This window comes from Musa acuminata, chromosome BXJ2-10, assembly GCF_036884655.1.
Source record: "Musa acuminata AAA Group cultivar baxijiao chromosome BXJ2-10, Cavendish_Baxijiao_AAA, whole genome shotgun sequence".
In the NCBI taxonomy this organism is placed as follows: domain Eukaryota; kingdom Viridiplantae; phylum Streptophyta; class Magnoliopsida; order Zingiberales; family Musaceae; genus Musa; species Musa acuminata.
This window is the reverse complement of record NC_088347.1, coordinates 32,227,097-32,244,435: the sequence shown is the minus strand read 5'-3', so window position 1 is coordinate 32,244,435 and position 17,339 is coordinate 32,227,097. Positions and strand designations below refer to the sequence as shown.

The window sequence follows — 17,339 nt, the reverse complement described above, 5'->3', positions numbered from 1 at the left end:
CCGAACATCATCACCCTCACACAACACTATTGTCAAACTTAACAAAGATGATGATAATTAAACACCAATTATATATATATATATATATATATATATATATATATATATATATATATATATATGAGTTCCATTTCTTCATGCAGATTGTGTTGCGTGCTTAAGCTTTCGGGTTCTTGGATGCGACTCGACCATCGGTGCCCGCAAGCATGCTGTACTTGTCCTTCCTGGTGAGGCTGGTGCACTCGAAGCCGAGCGTCTCCGCCAGCACTCGCTGTACGTGGTTGGCCACTTCGATGGGCGACTTCCCCGCGGCGCAGGTGAGCTCCTTGGGCAGCTGGTTCAGGAACGTGATCTCGTACGTCGGCGTCGGATTCATGAAGAAGAAGTAGGGGTCGAATGCCTTCCAACCTCGCGCGGACGTCCCGTGGAACATCCCCTGCCTCGTGTTGATGGCCACCGGGACGATGCGGTCTGTGAGCTCCGCGAAGAGCGCGCTGAAGCGTAGTAGGAAGGCCTCCCTGCACGTCGTGCCCTCGGGGCATATAACCAGATCTCCTTCCTCCAACAAGCGTTTGATGTTCTCCGCGTCCTTCGCCCGCTCCCTCGACAGCGCCACCGCCTTGATGGGGGAGATGAGCTCCGAGAACTTGCTGATGCTATAGGTGACGCAGCTTATCTTGCGGCCGAGGGCGATGCCGGTGACGATGGGGTCGAGCATGGTGCGGTGGTTGCACACCAGGAGGACGCCCGGGTGGCCCTTCTTCGGGGGAGGGGGAGGCGCGCCCCTCACCACCAGCCTGATGCCGACGAGCTTGTAGGTGTAGAAGACAACGCGCTCCGGCAGCGGGAGGTTGAGGTAGATCCGGACGAGCGCGAGGGCGAGACCGATGGGCAACCAGAGGAAGGTCAGCAGCGCCGACAGGGGCGTCGGCCGCTGGGCCAGGCGGCCATCGTGGAGGATCACCGGCCGCAAGAGTTGGCTCTTGGGCACCGGCTCGCTCTTGGTGTACTGCGGCACGATGAAACCTTCCTGGCGACACGAGCAAGCTTGTACTTAGAACAGAGTCGTCAGTAAACAAGTGGTCAGGTGTTTGTCATCAAACCTTGCAAGCCGACATGAAATGGTGATCACTCTCCGAGTCTCCGATGCCCAAATCCGGAGAACTTTCTCCCAGTTCCACCTGAACAGCCTTCTTCTTCAGCTCTCCGATGAGCACTCCCGGCTTCGCGATGAACCCTGTCGCCCTCCCGGTCTTCGTGACCTCCACCTCCGTCCCCAAGACCTTGTCGACCCCGAGGAAACCCTTGGCGAAGGGTTCCACCATTATCCTTGGGCTCTCCGTGACAATGTACCTCTTGCCGAAGGAGCCGAACACCCTCCAACTCTCAGGGTGCACATCCTTGGCGTAGAACTTGGGCAGGACGGAGCGTGAAACCATCTCGATATCTCTCACCTTCAATCTCGCAAAGGAGATGAACACGAGTATCTGTACGGCCAAAGACTCCGACACGAATGCACGCACGACGAGAACGATCGGAACCGATGCAAGAAGAACGATTCCCCTCAAAAGGCTGCCTGCTTCGATTGCGACGAGCATGAAGTAAGGGAAAGCGTCCCGAGACAGGAGGAGAGTGCCATCGAGATCAGCTGCTATCGTCTGCTCCGATCTTCCCTCTGAGCTGCATTCCACGATGGACTCGAACCTATCCGATCCCATCATGGCAGTACAGAAGGGAACCGAGGGAGAGAAGATGATGATGGGAGAGTTCACGTACAGACATGGGAATATATACTGGCATGGAAGGTGCCATTGCATCCATTTTCTCACCAACCTCTGGGGATCGTCAACGTGCAAAGGCAGTCGCTTATGCTGTCCCATGTACAGCGAATGAACCAAACCACATGGCCAAACGCATTGACGTAAAAGCCATGAAACAGCTCTCGCCAGCTGCAAGAAAGATTGTTGGTTGGGAAGAAGGCAGCCCTGCATCAGCTTTCTATGGATGGCTCATACGCTCTTCTCTTTGCATGCGTGCAATGGGCTTGGAGTGAGCTTGAGCAAGGCCTCGTCGATACTTCTTCGGCAAGTTAACTCTCATCTCGGTCTTTCGGCTCTTCAATGTTAAACAATTTCAACCACACACCGATCGACCAGCCAAACCCTTCAGACTCGTATACAGAAAGAACAAGTTACCGATCGGGGTAGGAGACGGCCGGTAGGTGAGAATGAAAGGAAAACTAGATAACAGTTGCTGAAGCGTGGAAGACGTAGAATACATCCATTGCAAGAAATGGCGTCGAGAGGCCACTACCATTCATTTGCTCACTCTGTCAACACACCTCACGAGCAGCTTCCTGCCTCATTCACCGCAAGAAGATTCAGTCGGAAGCCTCCTCTTGCTCTTGCCACTCTCCGTCAATGGAGAGTTGCTTTCAGCGTCTTCACCCGGAAGCGTTCGGAAAAAGTAGATGAAGCAAGCTTCGTTGATTAGGAAGCAATTCAAGTACTGCTTCGTTCACGCTGACACCATGACGGGATTCTGCAGCTGTTCTTTTCCGGCCGTCGACGAGCCAATAATAGCATGCCGTAACGCGAAACAAGGAAGCCCACCACAAGCCGCTGCGTCCTATTCGCAGTAAATGACGTTGGAGCAGAACATATCAAGGTTCAGAAAACTCAAGCGTCTGCCGTGCTCTCGAGAATCAAAGCTTGTCCCCTCCGTCTTCGGCAGCTACTTGAACTCGAGATGGAGTCGCTGCAGAGACGCCGTCAACCTGCACGTCCCATTTAGTCCGACAATAGTTCCGTTCGAACCAAAATCCAATCTATCCGATGTGATTCATTGATCAATGATTCCACTCGAAATTAAAACCGGCCTTTATACAATTCGACTTCGATTCTCCTAATCAAGAAATCAAAACTATCGATCCAGAAACCGGAGTCAAGTCTCTATTATTGGGATGAGGCTGGTTGTTTGTCTTTGCCGTCGTCAACCTCTCTGCCATTCCTTTGCCTCCAAATCGGAAGACTCACCGTTGCATATTTGTTGTGCTTCACGGTCGTCAACATGAGGTACTTGCACACGGATCATGCAATGTGGAGTTATTTTACCCTTCTCTTTTAATTACTTTCACTTATTATTAGGAGGATTTAAGCCTTGGATTTTGTATATCCATAATTCCCTCTCTCTCATAGATATTATTTTCTACCTTAAATCATCCCATCGTCAAATCAAATTTACCATATATCTGATTCGATCAAATTCAATTTTTAATATTTTAATATTTATTAAAAATGGTATATTTCACTTTCGGCTCCGTTCGTGGTCGGTGCCATGTGTACGGCGCATCTCGAATATAACCAAACTTAATATTGCACTAACAGAACAAACCCCTTGCGAAGCCGAATGATCTTGACCGTCGATTGAGTCATACCCCACCTTGATTAATGATGGTGGATGTCTGGGTTTCTTTCGTGGGTGTCAAAAGCGTTGTTGGTCCATAGTTAAACCCCGAGGTGGCCTAGCGGGCTATTCAAGCGGGGAATCGCGTCGTCCTCCTCGGCCTCGTTTCGACTTCCGGCGCCTGCGGTTGTTCGTCCCCGGCTCGCTCCCCGGCGTCTGATCGTGAGAGGATGCGGTGATTCGGTGGAGTTCACAGGAAAAAGGAGGAGACGAAGACCAGGGAATGGGTACGGAGGTGCCGGTGGCGTGAGGAGCCTCGGTCGGCTATGAGAGGAGGAGGAGGGGGGATTCCCCTCTTTTTCTTCTCCGGTAGCAACCGGAGGATCCCTCTCAGATTCCGTCAGCTTTCCCCGGGATCCTTCGCGAGGATCAAGCCGCTCCTCTACTGGTGCCTGGCCTTCGCACTCCTCCTCCTCCTCCTCCTCTGCCGCCGCCCCTCTCACTCTTCCGGAACATCCCTTTGTCCCGGGTCCGCCTTCTTCGTCTTCTTGATCTTAATTTCCATCAGTAATTCCCACTACTTTGAATAGATTGTTTAGAGATGTCGGTTTCTTCCCTTTTTCTTGGGCTTTCTAACCTTTTCTCTGTTTGTTACCCTTGTAATCGTTCTTACAGAACTGGTTACTTTTGATACTTATTGACCAGATGAATTCTGTAAACGAGCTTGCTTCTCACATGATCCATCGAGAGCTGATGTCTTGCACAAAGAGGCAGGGCATCATCAATTTAGATAGCTGCACAGCACTCTAGGGTCCAAAAACTTCTTTTTTGTGTGATATATGCTACAATCCAAAGCTTCCAATCTTGTAGGACAGCATCAATCTTAAATTATTCGATTGTTCATTGTTCGATGCTTATTTCTCATATATTGTTCTACAAAATGAGGCCAGTATATGTTTCTCTTGGCACATGAGAGACTTCGGCATCGGCCAATTCGATCCAAGTGCGGACCAACTAGGTACTTTTGGAGCCTACAATCTTTCTGTTGACTTAGCCACCCGCAGACCCTGCACACAGGTTGTCCAATTCATTGGAATATATAGGTAAGGGTGTTTCGGAGAATATATTCACACGGTGTCCCAAATCGAATATGTTGGTATATGGGCTTTCTTCTTATAAGTGACTCTTCTTTAGGGGAGTGCACCAAAGCAGGGCATCGATTAAGATATAGATGACTTTGATATTATCTCTTTGATGTGAGTATCTATCATAATTGGGTAATTACTCCTAGCAAGGAAATCATGCAATACTTGGTTTATTTTAGCACCAACTACATAATTGGAATCGAGCACCAACTGCGAAATCAACCATCTTTGAGTTTTCGGTGTTTGAATGTCCAATTTGTAGTATATTTTTTTAAAAGCTTGGTCTGATCATTCAAATGCTAGTATTTTGCTTAAGGCAATAATATTTACTATTTTCTTTTGCTGTAACTTAAAGCCGTAAGTTGTGTTAAAGAAGTATTGAAGGATTGCAAGATAGTCATAGAAAATTATACTGATTTGGACTTGCAAACCTCCATGCTCAACTATTGTACTACCGTATATAAACACATTGTTGCCCCAAGTCTCACCTAACTTGCTGTAATTATTGCTTTTTGCAGGAAAGGTTACACTATACTGATTAACACATGGAAGAGAAATGACCTTCTGAAGCAATCTGTTGTCCATTATGCTTCTTGTGTTGGAGTTGAATCTATTCACATAGTGTGGAGTGAGCCTGATCAACCTTCGGATTCCTTATGCGATGCTTTGTGGCAAGCTGCACAACTAAATTCAAGAGGTTGCAATGGTACTGAGCTAAGATTCGACTTAAATGAAGAAGACAGTCTAAACAACAGGTTCAAGGAAATCATGGATTTGGAGACAGATGCTATCTTTTCAATCGATGATGATGTTCTATTTCCTTGTGCTTCAGTAGAGTTGGCTTTCAGAGTCTGGCAAAGCGCCCCTACCACGATGGTAGGATTTGTACCTCGTATGCATCGGCTGGATAGGATGGTAAGCTCTCACTGATTACTGTCTTTATGTTATAAGCCTTTGATGACCTCATTATTATCTTTGTAGAATGGTATTCAGGACTAAGCTGACTTCCAAATTCTTTCATCTCTCTTCTGTTTTCATGATTCACACCATGCTTGTCTCTTACAAATACACACTAGTATTTACACCTATCTTATCTAGAGCATCTTGATCTTTTGTTTATTGTGTCTTTAAAATTTTGTTAGAATTTCTTCTTTAGTTCAAAAATTCCTGTCCAGAAAGGGAATGAGGAATACTATAGGTATGGAGGGTGGTGGTCCGTTTGGTGGATGGGCACTTATAGTATGGTCCTCTCGAAGGCAGCATTTTTCCACAGGAGGTATCTCAATCTTTACACAAACCACATGCCTGCATCTATTCGTCATTACGTAACCAAATATAGGTGAGCATAGTGCTGTCACCTTTCAATTTAGAATAACCTGATATTCTCATTTGGTTTTATCCCTGACGGTGTTATGTGTTTTTGTTGAACTTTGTGATCTTATGTTGCAGGAACTGTGAAGACATTGCAATGTCATTCCTTGTCGCAAACACAACAGGTTCTCCTCCTATATGGGTGAAAGGTGAGGACACAATTTCATGAAGAGACCTTTTTTTTTCTTCTTTGTTGCTTAGTTTCTATTCTTAATCATAGCATTGCATTTGATCAACATTATTGTTCATAGTTTTTTAAAGGTTAAAACTTTTTCAGGCTGGTCTTCTATTATCTATTGTGGCTACCTTGTGAAGCACTCATGTTTCACTTGGAATTCCTTGCATGTTTCTGCATACATCTCTCAAAAAGCTAATACAACATTCATAGCGTTTACAGCTTCAATCCAAACACATGAATGAATGAGAATGTCTACACATCATATGTATATGAATGATCCTACTTTAAACATACTGTTGATTATGACCAACTTTGTTATCTATTTATGAATTTGGCTCCAATCAGTACATTTGATATGATTGAGAAGGATTACTTACGGTATACTTCTCACCAGGCAGGATGTTTGAGATAGGATCAACTGGCATCAGTAGTTTAGGAGGCCATAGTGAGCGGAGAACTCAATGCCTCAATTTGTTTGCTGAAGTTTATGGTCATATGCCTTTGGTGGCGACTAGTATGAAGGTTATAGACAGTCGGCACAGCTGGTTGTGGTGACTCATTTACTTCCTATGCTATAATTTCATTGGTCATGCAACATAAAATTAGTCTGTATCATATGCTCTCTTATTTCCTCCTCCTCTGTTTGGTTTGATGTACCTTTAAATGTTGTGTAAATACAATTACAATTAGATTGGATTTTACATCATTGCAGGATGTGGATCGCAAATTGATGATGTTAAATTGGATTTTATATTAGTCAAACGGATTCGGATTCTGTTCTCATTCCCAATGGGCTGGGCCAAGAAACCTTTCGGCCGACATCGGCATTGGATGCAGCGGCCTTTTAATGGACAATGTCGCGGACAAATCTTGAATAGCTTCTTATCCGTTCTCTTCCATCTCTCGCTCGCTCTCGCCCTCACGATGGCGCTTCTCACCCTGGGACTGGAGATGGGCGCCGCTCCCGTCGCCGTCGCCGTGGCCGCCTCGCGCCTCTCCTTCTCGCGGAGCGGGAGCCTCGTGGGTTCGTCCTCTGTCGTCTCCCTGTCTCTTCTGTCGGCCTCGACGCCCCTCACCTCCGCGCACGCTCCTCCTCCTTCCCTCTCCAGTTAAGACAGACGAACGAATCCTCTCTCTCTCTCTCTCTCTCTCTCTTGTTTCGTTCCTTCTATTTATCTTCGTTTCTCAATCGTATCCTGTGGATCAGTTAACTGCGGCAGAGGCGATAAGAAGACCGCGAAAGGGAAGCGGTTCAAGCATTCCTTCGGAAACGTAAGCAGTTCTTCTTCTGTTCTTAAATTGGGCGTCGTCGGTGTTTAGTTTTAGTTGGCTGTGTTGCTCAGGCGCGGCCTCGGGACAAGACGAAGGGGAGAGGTCCGCCGCGGTCTCCGGTGCCGCCCTCGCCGCCTAAGAAGGACCGTTTCGATGATGGAGAGATCGTCAAGATCGAAATCGATGAGTCCCTCTTCTCCTAGCTCTTCTGAACATTGCTTTTCTCGATCTGTACTTCCTCGTGTAGCTTTTTCTGCAAGTCGGATTGCCTAATCTTAACTCGTTGAACTTTCTCTGATATTTGCATCTACCGATGAAGACGTTGAAATTTACGATCGCAACACCCCCTTTTTGCATCTTCGCTAGCTGTCATGGTTGTGCACATCACCTGCTTGCAGTATTTACTATCTCCCTTTTCCTTCTCCGCTACCTCTATTTTGTTTTCCGCGTACAGCACACGCTCGTTGGTTTCACTCTTGTGGTCTTCACATGTGCCCATCTCATGCGCACACAAACACACGCAATTCTCATTTTGTTCCCATGGAAAATTATCATGGGCATTTACAGTTCTCCGAACTCCCTTCTTGAGATCAACCATGAAACATAGGTAATTTAACTAGTAGCTTTGAACTTTGCTTCCAGCGTTATGGCCTGACATGTAGCAAGCACTCAACCCTTTCACCTGTAATGGTTTTGCGAGCGCCTCTGTAGTTGTTTATTGAAGCTGGGCATCCTTCCAATTCAGTTCCGCTCTCCACGGTAGAGCTCAGCTCATTGCTGTTGCTCGACCCATCGTCCGTGGGTTAAGACCTCTATTTCCCATCGGTGAGCGTATATTGTGAGCCATTCGAATTGTAGACCAATAGATTAGAACTACTGAAACACCAAGCGAGCCTCCCGCCGGAGACATCTTTCGTTTTTTACAATGTGGAGAAACGAGAGATCAGACACCAAAGCCCACATTATAATCTCACAACGGGAAGATGATACGCAATAGCCATCCACCCAAAATACAAAGGCATCTGCACCACTCCATTCTCCTCAGCCTAGCGCGAGCCATGGACTCGATCAAGGCTGTGGCAGTGGCAGTGTGAATGAGCCAATGGCACAACAGCGCTCAATTCATCTTTGAAGGAATTGGGTCATGACTCACAGTATTCACAATAACAAGTCCTGAAACCTCAACTAACCAATCATGTCTCCAGAGGAACTGCCAATCTATCGTCGATGCGCTCTGCTTGGAGAACCTCTGTCTTCCCGGCTTCGGTAACGGGAGCTAGAGGATTCTTCATCGTGCCTCCTGCGTTTGTCATTTCCTTGCTTGTCTAACCTGTCTTCCCGATTTGCTTCTAAATTTCGCCTGTCTGAGGGCTTGTCCCTCCTTGACTCCCTGTACTCGTCATCATCTTCATAGGTCTTTAGTCTTGAAGGATGACTATCCTTGTTTGCCGATCCAGATTTTGAATCGCCCTCTTTAACTCTCTGACGCAGAGTAGGATCTGAGGCATGTCGAGAGTCATTTTTGTGACTGTTGGGAGGGCTATCGTATCTGTCATGATTCCATCTTGAATCACTGTCCTTGGGACCCCAGCCTGTGTTTGCGCTTCTCTGTGTGGAACAAACAAATATAAATATCACTCCATAATACTATACTGACTAAATACTGCTCCATATCTGCTTAAATCGAAAAACATGGCCATGGGCACAAGAATACAAATATAGCATGGTAAAACAAGCGAAAATAGAAATGGCCAACAAGAATAATTTGACAAACCCAGATACTGAATTGTAATTAGAAACAGTGAATATTCAATTTTGATTGTTGGCTAATAATCAGTTTTGAATCATAAAAATTGAAGGACAAGAAGTTCAACTTGAGGAGAAAATAAGTAGTTCAATGAAAAACAGGACAGTTATCCATCTTATCCATACTTAAAATGTTGGACATTCACAATAAGAATGTTTTGTGAATAGTATATATAGAGGGCAATCATGTTTTCTAACATGCATAAATGTTAATTATCAAAATAACTAATAGTTTTATCATGTTTAATTTAGGAAAAATTCAGTCTAAAATTAAATGAGATGAATATTCTTTCACGGTTTGACGTATCTTTATATACATATATAGGTTTCCAAAAGAATGCTTTCATTGCAAAAGAAAACCCAGTTGCAGCATAAGGATTTCCAAAACATAATACTTCAGCATGAAGTAAATCAGCAAAGTACCAAACCTTTTCAGGCTGTCTGGTAGGGGTGGATTTCACCATCGCTGACTTCTATTTCACCCTCAACATACTGTTGGTATCATATATTTCCAAAGGCCGCTAATGCGGACTTAATTTTACTGCTAATTGACTCTCTAAATCAAACAAATTCAAACATATAGCTATTAGGAGGAGTTAAATTCAAACTTAAATAATGGCCATAATGGACAAGATTACAATAAAAAACAAACAAAATCAAACTAATGAAACCAGTCTAAAAAAGAAACCTAATACTCTCGAATTGGATCCTAGCTAACCTTTTCCTGTATGTAACTAAAAATTTATAAAAATATTTAAGCATAGTGAACTTGTCGCAAGAATATACACCGTGAGAAAATATACCTGCTCATCATGAGAAAATTTGCAAGAATCACCAAATTTGCATTCACCCCTTTGAAAGGCACGACATACACCACGTGCCTCCCTCTTTTTCTGTCGCTCCTCCTCATCTTCCTCTTCCTTTTTCTTATAGTTACTAACATGATCAACTCTTACGATTCGACCAAGGATCTTTGCCCCATTTAAATTGTCTGCAAGAAAAATGTGGCAGATACAAAGTGGTTAATTGTAGCATGCAAATCACGATCAAGAGACAAAAAGCAACTTTAGAACTAAAACAACTTACCTACAGCAAGAATTGTACTCCTTTGATCCTCATATGCAAGAAAGGCAAAACCTTTTGATTTACCAGTACTCTTGTCTCTCACAAGATTAACATCGACTACCTCCCCATACCTAAAATTTGCAGAATATCAATATTAAAAGAATTTAAAGGTGCTAGAGAGTAAAGAAAATTACTGTTGAAGTTTTCAAAGGAACAATGGTGTAGGTGCTTGCACCATTAAGGTGTGAGCCTATCAACAGACTTAGCAGACTCATACCAAAGATAATATTGGCTCAGAAAGAAATGATATTTGGTTCAACATCAGATCCATTGATCTCGAAACCTTAGTGTTTAATCATTATGATCTATGAGAATCGGGCATAGTCGCTAACTAAATGCAAATATGAATAATTGAACTGGTAATTGAGAGGAAACAAAAGGATTCATTCACATGAATGTGGATAAGGCATTAGGCATTGGTATGAAGCAAGCAAGGTCAGAACCCGCGCCAAATATAAAAATAGGAACCACAATTGAGTTTGGGGTCCTCTTACTAGCATGTCAAACTTCTAAACAAGCATGAAATTTAAATATTTGCAACCAGTCGAAATAAGAAACATGGCATATACATTCTATTTCGATTTTTGATATGGAAGAGTTCAAGATAAAAAAGGAAGGATATTATTGATAGAGTGACTAGACATGTCATTTCTTGAAATCTCTCATTTAGTTCAAAACCATGGTGTATCTATCGTGCATCCTCTTCTAGTTGTACCTACCAGTTCTTTTTTTGGGGTCAATATCAGCAATGCCTTACACCAAAGAAGAGTTCAACCCACTGCTTTATTATCCGGCAATTCACCGGGACACAGTTCAGACTTGGCCGACCTGAATCCTATCCAGAAAGGTGCTCAAAAGGCTTTCAGAGTATTGTGATATAGGTAAAATGTTAGCAGATCTACCTCACTGATCTCATATATGTAATTGCATCCCTAAATCACCTCCTCACTGATAAAAAAGAAGAAAAGCAGGACATGTCTAGGGCAACAAGATCCAGTTGACCAACTGATTCATAAAGGTAGTAGGTTCGAACAAGGAGAAGAAGAGGGGCAAGGGAGAAAGACTTACTGGGAAAAGACGGCGAGGAGGTCGCCCTCGGTAAGATCAAAGGGGATGCCACCGATGAATATGTAGGCGGATTCCTTGTATTTAGCGTGCCAGGAGGCCTCCTCCGATATGCCCAACGCCGCCTCGGTGGAGTTGATCTTCTGGGTCCGCTTCACCAGCGTCAAAGGATTCATCCTTTCCTTCTATGCCTAATTACTCGCACGTCCACGCGCTGCAGTACCCAGCTCGGCCTCTAAGCAAAGACACGTTCAAGCCCTATCAAAAAGGAAAGAAACCCGAGAGGAACGGGTCAATTCGGGGTTTGCCGGTGAGCGAATGAAGAAACTCCGAGACGAGCACCGCCGGCGAGCCACACAGAGGAGACGGAGGTGGTGGATCACTCGTACCTGATGGATGACTGCATCCAGCGGAGAAAGGGCAGCGGCCCGGCAAAGGCGATGAATCAGGGCCGGACGTCGATTGGGAATAGCAAAAAGGTCATGAAACGAGGATTAGGGTTTACTTCCTTCGGGTTCGGATCAGCGTCGGACATGGAAACCCAAACCCGCAAACCCGATCCGTATCTACTCCACCTGTCAAACCCGACCGGATTAGCCTGCGCTGCTTCGTGCCGGATCACCGTTCATCAAATATTTGCGAGTATATATACTGAACCCGAGCACCCACACGAAGCACTGGTTCTACGTGGGGCCCGCGTAGGAAGTCGTGGCACTGTCTTGAGTGCGTCCCATGCAAAACTAGGTGGGCCACCATGAGAAGGGTGTCGGGTAGGTGGTGGACGCTGGATCTGACTCACGCAGCTTAATCGGGATTCCTTTCTTATTTTGGGATGATTAGGAGAAGCTTGCAATTAATTACCTGCCATAGCATTATAATTAATCAAGAAAAGATACGTATTATGGATAATAATTTTTGGTTGCTCCTATTAGCGCTCACCGCTCACTTACCTCTTGTACTGAGTTGACAACCAATGAGGGCAAATCGAGCAAGTTTCTTCCTGAGATCCAGAATCTTCCTTCGCCGGTCTCCCTTCTCTTCGTACTCCAATCGAACCACTCGCGCGTGAGGCCGCATTGATCTCCTACCTTTTGAGCCGCGACAATTGTGGGCGCCTATGGGAACTTACCATTCCTCTGCCTCGATTCAGTGGCGGGGTTGATGCGCCTTAGCTTGCTTGGTCGCAACGGGGGACTGGGACTCGCTTGGCCTAAATGGGGCCGATCTGGGGCAGCGGCAGCGGCGGCGGCCCGGAGCCGGGAAATTTCTTGCTCGTGCTCTGTTTCGCCTTCGGATCCTTTGTCGCCCGCTTCTTGCTTGACCGCTTCCTCTATAAGGTTCGGATCTTTCGTTTTCTTTTAGGGTTTTTTGGATAGCGCGAGGCAAAAGTAACTCATGTGATGTTTATATGTTTTGATTGTCAGCCTTGTGCTATGAGATTGTTTGGTAAAAAAGCTGTTCTAATGATGAATGATGAGGCTAAATGGTCAAAGGTTGTGAAGTGTTCTGAGTCAATGTGGAAGTTGACCTACTATGTTACTGTCCAAATATGGGTCCTTTCAATCATCAAGCAGGAGCCTTGGTCACTGGATACTAAGGAGTACTTCAAAGGGTGGCCGAATCAAGAAATGAAGTGAGTCCAAAACGGCTTATCTTTTCCTTCACTTTGTTAATGCAAGTTGGTTTTGTATGCTATTAATGAAGTCCATGTTGATATCAATTTGATAACATTGAAATGATACACACTTTCTACAAAGTCAAGCAACCAGCGGCCTTTTGTCGCATGGTGACATAGGTTTTCTATGGTGAAAGCTTTTCTGTATGTGCAACAAGCTATGCTTCTATTTTGCGGCTAGTCTCACCAACTACAGAATTAAATTATGTTGGTGGGTATTCTTCATCATGTACGCTTGAGATATGCACATCCACTTGAAATGTAACTTAAAGTTCAGCAAGGGACAACTCAGACTTGGCATGGTTGACCTATGTTGTTGTTTCCTGTCTCATTGTTCTATATTGAGGGATCTAATAAACATGATGATGCAGTGTTCATGACTTAATCTGTATTAAGCATCTAGACTAATCTGAGCTTAACATAGTATCATCTCTCCAGTTCTTATACCTTTTATTCTTTTTACTATTGATTTTTACCCTCTTTTGATAGGTCATCTTTGATGCTTTTCTACATGTGTCAATGTGGATTTTACGTCTACAGCATTGGTGCTCTCATTGCGTGGGAAACTCGCAGGAAGGATTTCTCAATAATGATGTCCCATCACATAGTCACCTCAACATTGATTGGATTTTCTTATATTACCAGGTACCAATTAGAGGTTGCTAGCTATTCCTTTGCGTCTTCTAGACTCTTTTTGTTGCTTTATGTATTGATTTAGCTCTTACGTAAATTTTTATATTCAGCTATGTTCAATTCCTTCTATGAAGGTGATTAAATGAGCCAATGTCTGAAAGATGTCTCCTCTTGACCCATAAAGGTGAGGAACCATCTGACATGATTGATGACTTGAGGAATACACCGCTGTTATAAAACCATGACCCTGACTCGAGGATAGGCATGCCAAGTTCTACTCTTTTCTAATTCTTCTACCCATAACTATGCCGGGGTTTAGGCTTTGAAGGTTTTCCTTTTTCCCACTTCAGAGGAGCAACTCCTATAAACAAGAAGAAAAAGCATCGATTTTGATAATCACACCAATTTTACTCTAGAACTAAACTTGTGGTCCATCGTATAACCAGCCCTCAATTTTGATACAAATAGTATATATGATGTTTAATGATCTGTTTGAGGGCAGATTTTGGCATCTGTGACATACATTGCTCTCGTGAATGATGGCATTGAATTTCTTCAACAATGCTTCTCGTTGGGGCACCTGCCATGTTTTCATTCAAGCATTGAACTTCTCCTGCATCCCTGCTTTGTCTGGAACAAGAATTCATCCTCAACCTGCTCTCCGTCATGAAGAGAGATGTGAGAGATCAAGAGTGAAGGCGAGGGAGGAAGGGGTGACAAGCAAAGAGAGAGATCAGGCGGAAGAATCCAGCCAGTGATTTGATTCAACCCCACAAGGGGGATGGATTTATATGGCCTTGGTCCAAGTTAAACCTAAACAACTTAATTAGCCAAATATATAGACTTTTCTTCTCACAGAAGGAACTATTAGTAATAACTGTCAGCAAAATTGTGGTGCTGATCTTGTTTTCATATTTCTTGTGTTATTGAGCTGGATGAAGTTTCGTATCTTATCAAAATTGGTCTTCTTTTGCTGCTGTTTGCACTCTTTGAATTTCAAAAGGTACTTTATTTTTTGACCTTACGTTGTCACATGTAAGCTGTCATTTCTTTTGTTATTCTTATGCTTTATCTCCTCCCTGATATCCTAGTGTACTTTTTGGTGATGATTGGTGCTTGAACATAACACATCACAGTGATAACTATTGTTTTCTAGTTCACATTCATCACTGTTTGTTTTCTGGAAAATTGAAATAGTAGATATTTTACAGTTATCTTTGCATTCAACTTACCATGTGTTTGAAATTTAAGTTTAGCGAGTGATGCCGGTGCCGATTTCCTGTTCTATTAACAATGTTAGGGAGTACCGACATAATGGATATGGTTATGCAGGTTTTTCCGAATAGGGACTGTAATGCTTGCCCTTCACGATACAAGTGATGTCTTCCTAGAAGCAGCTAAATTGTTCAAATATTCAGAAAAAGAGATGGCAGCTAGCTTGTGCTTTGGACTTTTTGCCTTGTCATGGTTAATTCTGCGATTAGTATACTTCCCCTTCTGGATAATTAAATCCTCTAGGTATTTTTCATCATCAAATGTTCTTAAGTCATTGAGATATCTTCCTTTTCATTTGGCTAATTGTTACAATGATTGCATTTTCAGCTATGAGTGTGTCCAAGCCTTGTCATGGATGGAAAATTTTCCAACCACTTTATATTATATATTCAACACAATGCTTCTTACCCTGCTCGTCTTCCACACCTACTGGTGGAAACTGATATTTGCAATGATTTTGAGACAGATGGGTAATAAAGGCCAAGTGGGAGAGGACATCCGATCAGGTAAAATATGTACTCTTTGTAAAATCTTTTTTCGAAGAATTTTGCATATTTAGAAGCTTCTGTTACTGACAACCGAGATAAGCTGATCAGTTGCGTATCCTAGAATTAGTTATTGGCCTAGAAACTATGAGGAAATTTTCCATCGAGAACCAATGAAGGAACTGTTCAGAGAAATAGTTCGACTTGACCTTCAACAGAACTATACCAGAAGTCTTCTATTTTAGAACTGGTTCTTGCTATCATGCTAATGTTCCAGCATGTCCTCAAACAATTATGACTATGGACTTGAGAGTCATAAGCTTGCCAAGATGTAATTGGTTCTATCTGTCTATCGATGTTATGCTCCCTCTTCGAAAGGCTATGCTATTAGTTAAGCTATTCAAACTTCTCTTGCTCTAATTTCTTTTTCAATCAAGGAACATAGCAAGCTAATTTCTCCAGCATGTAATTGATTTCAGACCTTGACCACTGCTTAGAATCTCTATCAGTGTCTTTAATTAAGGAGCCAAACTTGTTCTTTGTGGAGATATCTTATGCTTTTGAAGCAATGATTACCATTTCTCGGCGATAAGCAAACTGCTGGTCTCCATCCGATCCAATTACAGATTCTGAAGATGGAGATTAAACTCAAGTGATCCAGACTTTGCATTGGGAGATGTGATCTACAACAAAAACTATGGTGCAGAATTTTGCTCATTCATTTCTTTTAACTTTATAACCCCAGATCAAGTGCCAACAGATTCTTGTATTCTGTCTACTACTGATTTAGAGCTTCATCGGTTAAAGGCAAAGCCTCCTTGGGACAAAGATGCACCAGTGGTACTGAAGATTTTTGTTCTGCTTGCATGAGGTATATTTTTTGTATAACAAGGTTGCTTCTGAGCTTCCAGATGTAGAAAGATTGTCATCCATAAATATGAAAACAGGAAATATCGACGACAACGATAAGTTGTTTTCAAGAAACTGATTTGCTATTTATAGCGTTGGCAATTCGTCCGAATTAAGTTGTAAATCAATTTGTGTGCCTGTGGAAGTTGATGGCATGTTTTGACTGGAATTCTCTTTCTATTATAATGGCTTAATTGTTCTTTTTCTGGTATTTGAATTCATCTCACGGGGACGGATCTATAAACCACACTGTTTACGGAAGGCTGAGCACCTCTGGAGGTATCTTCGATGCGATATGAGTTACCAGTCCATTAATGTTGTTTTATCATTCTACGACTGCACACAAATCTAACTGTATCATCTCTTCTAAATCTACGTGCGAGTGAATATACATCCATGACCAATTCTCTATCATAATGCACTGTAAATAGTGATCATAAATGTAATATTCTATTTTAGTCTTATTCATATCCTTTATACAGGATGTCGTTTTTAATTTTTTATTATTATTAATAGAAGTATAACAAATGAAATATATCAATTTACTAATCAAAATAATAAAAATATATATAATGATTTTGATATTTATAGATAATATATATATATATATATATATATATATATATATATATATATATATATATATATATATATATATATATATACCCGCACATTATGTTTAAAAGTTATACATATACAAATGCCTATAGGTCATCGTTTATATTTGTATTAGCATGGGTTGACACGTGCTTTCTTGTCTGTCTAATCACTTGGGTGAATGTTAATATTTTTACCCACAAAATAAGGTTTATAGTGAATCATTCGATAAGTATAAGTCATTACAACTTTATTTAGGTGAACAAATATCATATCACGTATATAATATGTTAAAATTATTGGCATAAGACATTTAACGGTAAATACCTCATCTTATAACTTTTTTAGCAAACATAATCATACAACATAACATAACATATACTTGCATTCCCACACCG

At 42.8% G+C, this 17,339-nt stretch overlaps 3 protein-coding genes and 3 pseudogenes across 12 annotated transcripts; 4 read left to right on the top strand and 2 right to left on the bottom strand.

Annotated features, from left to right (window-relative positions):
- Positions 1-90: 90 nt before the first annotated feature.
- Positions 91-1,742, bottom strand: LOC103968957 (glycerol-3-phosphate 2-O-acyltransferase 6). The gene is made up of 2 exons (XM_009382333.3): positions 1,104-1,742; positions 91-1,030 (listed from the first exon to the last, which is right to left on the bottom strand). Exons 1-2 carry the CDS (start codon positions 1,719-1,721, stop codon positions 158-160), a joined length of 1,491 nt encoding a protein of 496 aa, XP_009380608.2. The 5' UTR covers positions 1,722-1,742; the 3' UTR covers positions 91-157.
- Positions 1,743-3,550: 1,808 nt separating this feature from the next.
- LOC103968956 (glycosyltransferase family 64 pseudogene) lies at positions 3,551-6,754 on the top strand (annotated as a pseudogene). 2 transcript variants are annotated; one of them, NR_165351.1, is given in 5 exon segments: positions 3,551-3,934; positions 5,069-5,465; positions 5,693-5,889; positions 6,000-6,070; positions 6,494-6,754. The product of NR_165351.1 is annotated as a glycosyltransferase family 64 pseudogene, transcript variant 2 (transcript).
- Positions 3,551-7,725, top strand: LOC124403947 (glycosyltransferase - 30S ribosomal protein S31 readthrough pseudogene; annotated as a pseudogene). The gene is given in 7 exon segments (NR_174969.1): positions 3,551-3,934; positions 5,069-5,465; positions 5,693-5,889; positions 6,000-6,070; positions 6,812-7,207; positions 7,307-7,371; positions 7,443-7,725. The product of NR_174969.1 is annotated as a glycosyltransferase - 30S ribosomal protein S31 readthrough pseudogene (transcript).
- On the top strand, positions 7,000-7,725 carry LOC116435308 (30S ribosomal protein S31 pseudogene; annotated as a pseudogene). The gene is given in 3 exon segments (NR_174968.1): positions 7,000-7,207; positions 7,307-7,371; positions 7,443-7,725. The product of NR_174968.1 is annotated as a 30S ribosomal protein S31 pseudogene (transcript).
- A 592-nt stretch (positions 7,726-8,317) lies between these two features.
- On the bottom strand, positions 8,318-11,831 carry LOC135625218 (zinc finger CCCH domain-containing protein 25-like). The gene is made up of 5 exons (XM_065129671.1): positions 11,757-11,831; positions 11,371-11,625; positions 10,264-10,373; positions 9,981-10,168; positions 8,318-8,979 (listed from the first exon to the last, which is right to left on the bottom strand). The coding sequence occupies exons 2-5, from the start codon at positions 11,541-11,543 to the stop codon at positions 8,590-8,592; spliced, it is 861 nt and encodes a 286-aa protein (XP_064985743.1). The 5' UTR covers positions 11,544-11,625; positions 11,757-11,831; the 3' UTR covers positions 8,318-8,589.
- LOC103968954 (ASC1-like protein 3) lies at positions 11,753-16,472 on the top strand. 6 transcript variants are annotated; one of them, XR_010491934.1, is made up of 7 exons: positions 11,755-12,704; positions 12,792-13,000; positions 13,532-13,687; positions 15,008-15,193; positions 15,278-15,456; positions 15,915-16,135; positions 16,226-16,472. XR_010491934.1 is itself a non-coding variant. In XM_065129669.1 (6 exons), the coding sequence occupies exons 1-6, from the start codon at positions 12,582-12,584 to the stop codon at positions 16,025-16,027; spliced, it is 915 nt and encodes a 304-aa protein (XP_064985741.1). In that variant the 5' UTR covers positions 11,753-12,581; the 3' UTR covers positions 16,028-16,472. The 6 variants fall into 6 exon arrangements, 4 of the variants coding, with proteins under 4 accessions (XP_064985741.1, XP_064985740.1, XP_064985739.1 ...); XR_001976002.2 differs by having other exon boundaries at positions 11,756-12,704; positions 16,062-16,135; XM_065129669.1 differs by having other exon boundaries at positions 11,753-12,704; positions 13,583-13,687; positions 15,915-16,472.
- Positions 16,473-17,339: the final 867 nt, after the last annotated feature.